Source organism: Hordeum vulgare, chromosome 5H, assembly GCF_904849725.1.
Source record: "Hordeum vulgare subsp. vulgare chromosome 5H, MorexV3_pseudomolecules_assembly, whole genome shotgun sequence".
NCBI lineage: Eukaryota > Viridiplantae > Streptophyta > Magnoliopsida > Poales > Poaceae > Hordeum > Hordeum vulgare.
Genome location: NC_058522.1, coordinates 546,262,991 through 546,272,605, shown reverse-complemented (window position 1 = coordinate 546,272,605; position 9,615 = coordinate 546,262,991). Strand labels below are relative to the sequence as shown.

The 9,615-nt window shown below is 44.5% G+C and overlaps 1 protein-coding gene across 1 annotated transcript; it reads right to left on the bottom strand.

The window, feature by feature from the left end:
* Window positions 1–452: 452 nt before the first annotated feature.
* On the bottom strand, window positions 453–2,008 carry LOC123398842 (7-deoxyloganetin glucosyltransferase-like). Its single transcript, XM_045093290.1, has 2 exons — window positions 1,504–2,008; window positions 453–1,414 (listed from the first exon to the last, which is right to left on the bottom strand). The coding sequence occupies exons 1-2, from the start codon at window positions 2,006–2,008 to the stop codon at window positions 453–455; spliced, it is 1,467 nt and encodes a 488-aa protein (XP_044949225.1).
* Window positions 2,009–9,615: the final 7,607 nt, after the last annotated feature.

Genomic DNA, 9,615 nt, shown 5'->3' with positions numbered 1-9,615 from the left:
GTCTAGTGGGCCCCCTGGGCTTTGTCTTTTGCTCATTCTTGGTTCCCAACTTTCCTTCTGGTTTGAAAGAAACTCTTTAAAGTTATGTGACAAAGATTCAAGCCATTTTCGATTTTGTGATTCTTTATACGAGGAGATCTACACCATGCTCGAGGAATATACAAGATCAAGTACGTGTGTATTTGATCTGATTTGATACGATCAATTTCCTGCATCTCAAGCCTGCCTGCTAGGCTGGTACACAACATTAGTTAATCAATAATGCTAGATCTAAAAAGACTTATAAAAGTTTACTTAACTTGATTTATACCCTGATTTTCAATGAAGGTGGGGTCCCTCATCCCCTGATTTATACGTTAAATCTTTAAATAAGCCTTTATAGATGTAGCATTACTCTTAGTTAATTACCCACCCGCAGGCAGCACTTCGGCGGTGCATTGCTTCCATTTCCATCATTCCGGAAGTTTACTTAATGTTGCCAAGAGCACATCACGAATCACGGTGTCCAAACCGACCTCTACGGGCCCACCTGGCATAGTCACCCGCACGGCCTTTTCCTTCCACTCCGCCGCACGCTTCCTCATCTGCTGCCCCTTCGCCCCCTCCATCACCTCCCGTATCATCGCCGCGAGCTCTGCCCTTTTCACCTCTCCGCCGATCTCCATCCCATTCCCCCACTCGGTGCACTTGTACCGGCAGTTGGTTTGCTGCTCCGCGAAGAAGGGCCAGCTCAGCATCGGCACGCCGGCGCAGATACTCTCCAAGGTCGAGTTCCACCCAGAATGCGTCACGAAAACCCCCACCGCATCGTGGGCGATCACCTTCTCCTGCGAGCACCATGTTGTCAGCATGGAGCGGCCGTCGTCGATGGCCGACAGGAACTCCGGCGGCAGCACGGCCGTGTCGCCCTTCACGAGGTCCGGCCGGATGTTCCATATGAACGGGTAGCCACAGCTGGCAAGCCCCCACGCGAACTCTAGCAGCTCCGCGTTCGTCATCACGGTGATGCTGCCGTAGTTGACGTATACGACGGAGCGGGTGCTCTGTCCGTCGAGCCACTCTAGGAGGCCGTGCTGCTCCGTCCAAAGGTTGGACCCGAGGTCGTCGAGCGAGGTACCGGCCGGGACTACGAGGCTGGCGTAGCGGTGGAGCGGGCCAACGGTGTACATGGGTGGGAGGATGGCGCGCATGGCGTCGAGGACCGGCCCCTCGAGCTCATCGAAGGTGTTGAGCAGCACCGCGTCCGGGAGCGATAGCCGCTCGGACATGTACATGATGAAGTTTAGCAGCACGTCGTCGCGGTCCGTCGTGCGTATGAAGTTCGGGAAGTCGCGCAGGCGCATGCCGTCGCACATGCCCGCAACGCCGTGCACCACCGTGTCTAGGTGCCCCTTGTCCGTGACCTGTGACTCATCTGGACGAAAACAGCAGCACATAACGCACTCGTCAAAACACACATGTATACATGTCTGATCTGATTCGCAAAACGAGACACGTACGTACCTTTGAAAGGGACGAAACCCTGCTCTATGAGCTGACGATAGTGGCGGTACCCCATGAACCCACAGGCGCTAGATGTCCAGAGAGCGGCGCACGGCACGCCGATCTCCTTCGCCGCGTCATAGCCGAACGACATGACGCCGTCAACGACCAGACAGGTGACAGGCGGCACTCCGGAGCTGGGGTCACCGAGCCTGCCAAGAAGCGCCATGAAGTGGGGCAAGAAGGCGGTCATGATGGAGTAACACAGTCCACCGACTTCCTGGGTGGCGTCCGCGTCGGATGGCGGGAGTCCATCCGGCATCGACGCGAAGCGGAAGTCCGGGAGGCCGTTAAGCGCCGCCGGTCCGCGCGAGCGGAGCAGCCGGCGGTGGTTGAACTCGGTGTTGACGAAGGTGACGTAGAAGCCCCGGGTGTGGAGTATCTTTGCTAACTTGAGCATCGGCGTTATGTGGCCCTGCGCCGGGGCCGGCAGGCAAACGGCGTGGGGCTTCTCGACGGCCTCCATCATCCTTACCATTTGTTGCTGAGAGGATTCGTTAGAGCGTGGCCACTACTTATGGGGGGTAAACTAAGGTTCCAAGTAGATGTTTACAAGTATACGTTGGAACATTGGAGTTGTCTTGCTGCGGGTGTGTAGTTCGTACGTTCCAAGGGGATCTGCCGTAGGTGGTGGACTGGTCAGTACTAGGTCCGATGTGCATTTGCTCCTTCTCACGATTTTTATTAGAGATGCCATCTACTTGCGCTTGTCACATACGATGATACGAGTGTCCTCGCCACACCTGGTCGTGACGATCTGTGTATGCTTGTCTTGTCTTTTCGTTTTTTAGTCGTCTCCAGATATTATTTTTCCGAGCAGGCATCTGAACTTTTCTATCTTTCAGTCGCATGGTTCGTGATTCGTGTGTGGGTGCGTTTAGGATCTAGTTTTCTTGAAGTCTCATCACAAGGATGGGTAGGGCATCTTCAAAATGAACCCTCGAACCAGGGGCGGAGTGAGAAATTTTTGCCATTGGGTTCACACACTGACTTGTTATAATGAGTCGCTAGGAATTAGTTAAGTGTAAACTCTACTTTTAGACTATCTTATAGCTATAGTACAACACTAACATACAACACTAGGCTATGGAGTAGAAAACAACCTAACAAGTAGAAATATACTCCATCCTTCCTGGTTTATAGGGCTCATCTCAAAAATTTCAGATTTTCATTGTACTAGGCTCATTTTGAGTCTAGTTGAGTTAAAGTGCTTTGAGTCTCATATCATATTTAATGCATAGAGATAAGAAAAAGAAAATTAGTGGCTATGCATGCATCTTTTTCTACATGCATCATGCAAGTCCAATGAAAGGAAGGATGCTACATTTATTGCCTCGGAAATTGAATATATGAGAAATATTTCATTGGCTAGTTAGAACTAGTGCCATTCATTCACAATTCACCTTGGTTGATGAGATTTCAGATTTGAGTCCTATAAACCGAAAAAGAGGGAGTAACATGAAGACAACGTTTTGGAGCTCGATCATAGCCTAGTTCAATCAAGGTACTCCTACATGAAATAAAAAATCACTCCTACATAAAATTAGGGCGTCCATAGAAGCAAACAACAGAGGGTATATCGTAGAGTCAAACAAGCAAACGGAAAGATCTGCGGCTTGTGGCTGCTGGATGCCGGCTGCCATATATTGTAGTAGAAAACAGAGGATGTATAGGAAAATGAGAGGAATACACTAGTGGAAAACGGGTCTTTGGCCTGAACCCTTTAGTCCCGGCCTGCCTCTGGGTCGGGACTAAAGGCCCGGCCACGTCGTCCCAATTCTCAATGCCTCCCTCGAGGCTTTAGTCCCGGCCCGTAAGGAACCTTTAGTCCCGGTTCGTGTCTCAAACCGGGACTAAAGGGTTACGCGATGGGCAGTGGTGGTGGCAACCGTTCGTATCCCCCTTTAGTCCCGGTTGGTACCTCAACCCTGGACTAAAGGACTAACACGTGGCTTGCCGTAGTGGTGGCGACGGTTGGTATACCTCTTTAGTCCCGGTTGGTGGCTCAACCCGGGACTTAAGACCCAAACGGTTTGCATCCCGCGTCGTTACGGGCTATGAAAAGCACGAACCGAAGCGTACAGTCGCCATTTCTCTGTTCTTCTTCTCTCTCGCGTCGCCCTCTCTGTTCTTCTCCTCTGTTCTTCTCCTCTCTTCTTCCCTTCTCTTCTTCCACCATGCCAACTAGCTTTCGTAAGGTGCTCGCACATGGCACGACGATGCTCGATGTCGTGTACACGAACCTGAGCAACGAGGTGTCGTTTTTTCTTCAACAGTTGAAGGAAAAATGGTTTGACCACGCAGCGGATCATGAGAAGTTCTTGGGGCTTGTTCTGGAGTACACGGCCGATCAACGCGGTGTTGCCGTCATCCAACTATGCTTCGCACGCCATGTCTTGATCTTCCAATGGGCTAGGTAAGTTTTGAGGCTTTCTTTGATCCAAGATAATGACATTGTAAGTTTATTTGTTTCAATCATAGTTTGTTCCCTTCAAATAGTTATAGTGAAACAATTTTGATTATTTGAAGGGGAGCACAATCTAATTGGAATAGTGTTCCATAATCTGAAAAATCATATTAGAATCAACTAGTGTTTAATATGTTCCATTGGAATCATAGTTGGTTCCCTTCAAATAGTTGTAGTGAAACAATTTTGATTAGTTGAAGGGGAGCACAATCTCATTGGAATAGTGTTCCATAATCTGAAAAATCGTATTAGAATCAACTAGTGTTTAATATGTTTCATTGGAATCATAGTTGGTTCGCTTCAAATAGTTGTAGTGAAACAATTTTGATTAGTTGAAGGAAACACAATCTAATTGGAATAGTGTTCCATAATCTGAAAATTCTGATTGGTTCAATATGTTTCATTGAAATCATAGTTGTAGTTATACAATTTTATGCGGTGTTCTTTGATCCAAGGTTATGAAAATTGAATATAGCTAGTGATCTCTCTAGGTTCCATTGGATAGCAATATGATATGTCATAGTCATGAAAATTGCATATAGCTAGTGATCTCTCTAGGTTCCATTGGATAGCTATAGTGATCTCTCTAGGTTCCATTGCATATGTTCTATTTGAATCCTAAAGATAAGTTTCTCTTTAGTTGTAGTGAAACATGTTTCCTTATTGCAGCAGTATGTAACATTTGTTCCATTTTAATTTGTTTCTGTTGCAGGAGTGACAAGCATTGTTCAGAACTCATAGAGTTCCTTCGCAGCGGCATCACTTTTGCTTCCGTTGACATAAGGAACGACAAGTTGAAGATGAGGCACAGCTTCGGTATTGAGATACCAGCTGGTTGCCTCGTTGATCTCCAAACGATATTCAGGCTTCGACATGACAGGACTTCGATGGCTCATATGGCAGTTGCCTTGGTCGACGAGTCATATGGTGATATGAAGACCAGTTTCCCAAAGTCTCAGCACAGACTTTGGGAGAAGGGCCCACTTGATGATATCAACATTGAGTATGCAGCAAAAGATGCATACGTTTCATACAAGTTGTACCGCAAGATTCGAGTCGTCAACTATGGCCAGCGTCACCTCGAGGAACGTGGACATTCTGATTTAGATGATTCAGACGAGTGGTGTTCTTAACGTCGAACACTTGTATATATATCTATGGTAGCTATTATTATGTACTGTTTGGACTAGTATCATGTACTTCTTGGACCAATTTATATATGTCTAGTTTCTGTTTGTGCCATTATAGTTTCCAAATTTGAATGGTTTAGCCCTTTCTAACTTCATTTGCTACTTTTGAATGGTTTAGCCCTTTCTAACTTCATGGTATCATGCATTTCGACCACATATATATACAAAAAGTCTTCAGTTCAAATAAGTTCAAAAAATGAAATCCCTTTTGTAACAGATCTGTTTTTGATTAAAACAATCATTTAAAAATGAAAGACCATTAGTCCCACGTGGCGTGCAGCGGAACAACGTGGCATGCAGCGGAACAATGTGGCGTGCCGCGGAACCACTTTTGTTGTGGGGGTCGCTTCTCCTTCTTTTCCTTGTGCTAGATATTGGTTATGCACTAGGGGAAGTAGGAGTAGCGACCATCATCGACGGTTGAAAAATCAGGTGAGCTAGTGTCCACCATATATGAGAGAAGAAGAATGTCGTCTCTTATTGTGGGGGTCACTTCTACTTCGAGAGAGATTGTCCATTTTGTGATGTGCCTTTGAATGGTGCATTTTGAACACACAAAAAGTATGGAGTTCAAATAAGTTCAAAAAAATGAAATCCCTTTGTAAGAGATGAGTTCTGGTTCGAAACTCTGCTACTTTGAGAGAGATTGTCAGTTTTGTACACGAACTGCATCCAGTTTTTGTCGTAGCCCTCTCAACTTTTTAACACATGCTATGTGGGTGAAATGATGATAGCATGCCAACTTTCAACATTTTCAGAGTTCATTTCTAGTGCTTTTCAATTTCAGGGTCAACTAGCTCAAAAAAATAAGTAAATGCACGAAATATACCAAATGAAGTCAGAAATTGTTGAAATTTTGTGATGTGCCTTTGAATGGTGCATTTTGAACACACAAAAAGTATGGATTTCAAATAAGTTCAAAAAAATGAAATCCATTTGTAAGAGATGAGTTCTTTTTCGAAACCCTCCTACTTCGAGAGAGATTGTCAGTTTTGTACACGAACTGCATCCAGTTTTTGTCGTAGCGCTCTCAACTTTTTAACAAATGCTATGTGGGTGAAATGATGATAGCATGCCAACTTTCAACATTTTCAGAGTTCATTTGTAGTGCTTTTCAATTTCAAGGTCAACTAACTCAAAAAAAATAAGTAAATGCACGAAGAATACCAAATGAAGTCAGAAATTGTTGAAATTTTGTGATGTGCCTTTGAATAGTGCATTTTGAACACACAAAAAGTATGGAGTTCAAATAAGTTCAAAAAAATGAAATCCCTTTGTAAGAGATGAGTTCTGGTTCGAAACCGTGCCACTTCGAGAGAGATTGTCAGTTTTGTACACGAACTGCATCCAGTTTTTGTCGTAGCCCTCTCAACTTTTTAACACATGCTATGTGGGTGAAATGATGATAGCATGCCAACTTTAAACATTTTTAGAGTTCATTTGTAGTGTTTTTCAATTTCAGGGTCAACTAGCTCAAAAAAATAAGTAAATGCACGAAATATACCAAATGAAGTCAGAAATTGTTGAAATTTTGTGATGTGCCTTTGAATGGTGCATTTTGAACACACACAAAGTATGGAGTTCAAATAAGTTCAAAAAAATGAAATCCATTTGTAAGAGATGAGTTCTCGTTCAAAACCCTGCTACTTCGAGAGAGACTGTCAGTTTTGTACACGAACTGCATCCAGTTTTTGTCGTAGCCCTCTCAACTTTTTAACACATGCTATGTGGGTGAAATGATGATAGCATGCCAACTTTCAACATTTTCAGAGTTCAATTGTAGTGCTTTTCAATTTCAGGGTCAACTAGCTCAAAAAAAATAAGTAAATGCACGAAATATACCAAATGAAGTCAGAAATTGTTGAAATTTTGTGATATGCCTTTGAATGGTGCATTTTGAAAATACAAAATGTATGGAGTTCAAATAAGTTCAAAAAAATGAAATCCATTTCTAAGAGATGAGTTCTCGTTCGAAACCCTGCTACTTCGAGAGAGATTGTCAGTTTTGTACACGAACTCCTCGCCGTCGCACCGTCCTCCTCGCCGCCACGCCGTCCTCCTCGCCGTCGCGCCGTCCTCCTAGCCGTCGCACCGTCCTCCGCGCTGTCCTCCTCGCCGCACGCCGTCGACACCTCCAGCCGGTAAGCCCCCCGCCCCCTCCTCCCCAACACTCCGGCCAGTATAGAAGAAAAGAAGAAAAAGGATAAGAGAAGAAGAAAAAGGAGAAGAAAGGAAGAAAAAGGAGAAGAAAAGAAGAAAAAGGAGAACAAAAGAAGAAAAAGAAAAAGATTTTTTTGTCATTTAATTCCTATTGTTATTAGGTTTGTGCTAGATTATTAGGGTTAGTAATATTTAGAATTAGCTTAGTTTTACAAGAAGAAGAAATATGAACAAAAATAAGAAAATAAGATTAGGAAAAATAAAAATAAGAAGAGGAGAAGAAGAAAAGAAGAAAAAGTGTATAGTGTATAGTGTATATGCTTAAGTGTATAGTGTATATAGTGTATAGTGTATAAAGAGAGGAGGAATTTTGCTATAGTGTATATAGTGTATAGTGTATAAGAAAAGAAGAAAAGAAGAGGAGGAGAAGAAAAATGAAAATAAGAAGAGGAGGAATTTTGCTATTGTATAGTGTATATGCTTAAGTGTTAATAGTGTTTCTTAGATTATTGCTTAATTTTGCTATTGTATATGCTTAAGTGTTAATAGTTTAATTTTGCTATTGTATATGCTTAAGTGTTAATAGTTTATTTTTAGCAAGAAAATTAATAGAACTAGTTTATTTTTTTAGTTCATTTTACGATGCCTATCCCGCATCCTCGTCGTCGACTCGGCGGAGGACACCTGCTTGATTAGAGGGGCCCTGTCCGGGACTGGGCTCCGCCCGACTGGTATTGGGAGGTGCTACCTTCCGGGGGACGTAGGTTGGTGAGGAGCCAGCCCGTCGTTGACCCGATCCTAGTTTGGTGGCGGTCGCGTGGGCCAGTGAGGGTGTCGAGGCTTCCGGACACCGCGGAGGTGGTACGTCACCGTGTCAGCGAGGAGGATGAGCACGTCCGTCGCTACATGGTTGCGTTGGAGGGCAGGTTCGAGCATACCTGGCAGGTTCTTCGGGGATCTCACTGGAGCTATGATCCTGTGATGGTTCCTTCTCTTTGGGTGTCCACCGCCCGCGCCGATACCCGTCGGGCGCTACGGTTCTAGATGTAGTGATGCTATATGTATGATAGTTTTTCGAGGAGTATTAGTGATAATATTCGATGATGTACGGACAAAAGTGATGATGTATTAGCTTATAATTGAATGCATGCTAATTTGAATACTACTTTATTTTACGATTTGGTTTTGCTTATTGAATGCTCAAATTGGAAAAGTACTCCTACTTTGAATACTATGCAGAAATCTAGGAGTCCCGGGTGGAGCCACGACTCGGGACTTAAGTTGTTTTGGAACAGAGTTCCTGATAGAATAATTCTTTTTTGGTACAAAGGTTAAGAGAATCCGTTTTTTGCAGAACTATGGATCCACATATCAGGAACCTCGAAGAGGAAGAACTTCTCGAAGATATAATCAAAGACGGCCCCGACGTTGAACCAGCTGAATCTCCGTCGTCATATCTAAACCAGGACGTTGGAATGGAGGTCGAGCGGCACGAAGATGAAGCCAATGGGGCAGGAGATAGGTCCAATGACGGAGAAGGTGATAGCTCCACTGATGGAGAAGCCGGTGAAGAGGAGAAGTCCGGCGAGGTATACATATGAAGTTCGACAATCACTTTTAATATGTGAAAAATATTGGAGATAGATCTATATTGTATACATATACATTCATTTGACGAATGTTTCTCCCTCTTAGGCCTCCACATCGAGCAAAACTACGAAACGAGGCCCGACTAGAAAGTTGGATGCACGGACGCATTACACATTTGAGGTGATATTTCCTACGGGCGAACCCAAGCTTCCTAAGAATGTTGCTGACACATTCAAGAAGCAATGCAGAGTTCTCGTTAGGGATCACGTCCCGATCAGCGTTCGGGAGTGGAACAAGCGCAAAGGGGCAGCCGATAGTGACTATGTCGCCGAAAGGTACAAACTTAATCTTTGGAATGATCTCATGTCACATTTCAACCTGCCAGAATGTGAGAATGAAGACGCCGCAGACAAACTGAGGGCCAAAGTCAAGCAGTGGACTCTGAAGAAGATGGCCGAACTGTTCCGTAGCTGGAAGAAGAAGCTATGGAAAAACTATCTGAAGACACAGAAAGTGCCAGTATTCGATGGGTATCTAGCCAAGCAGGCGAATCACTGGAAGGCATTTCAAGAGTACAAGGAGTCAGAAGATGCCCAGGCATTATCAGAAAAGAACAAGTTAAATGCCGACAAGAAGAAATATCACCACAAGCTGGGGCCAGGGGGC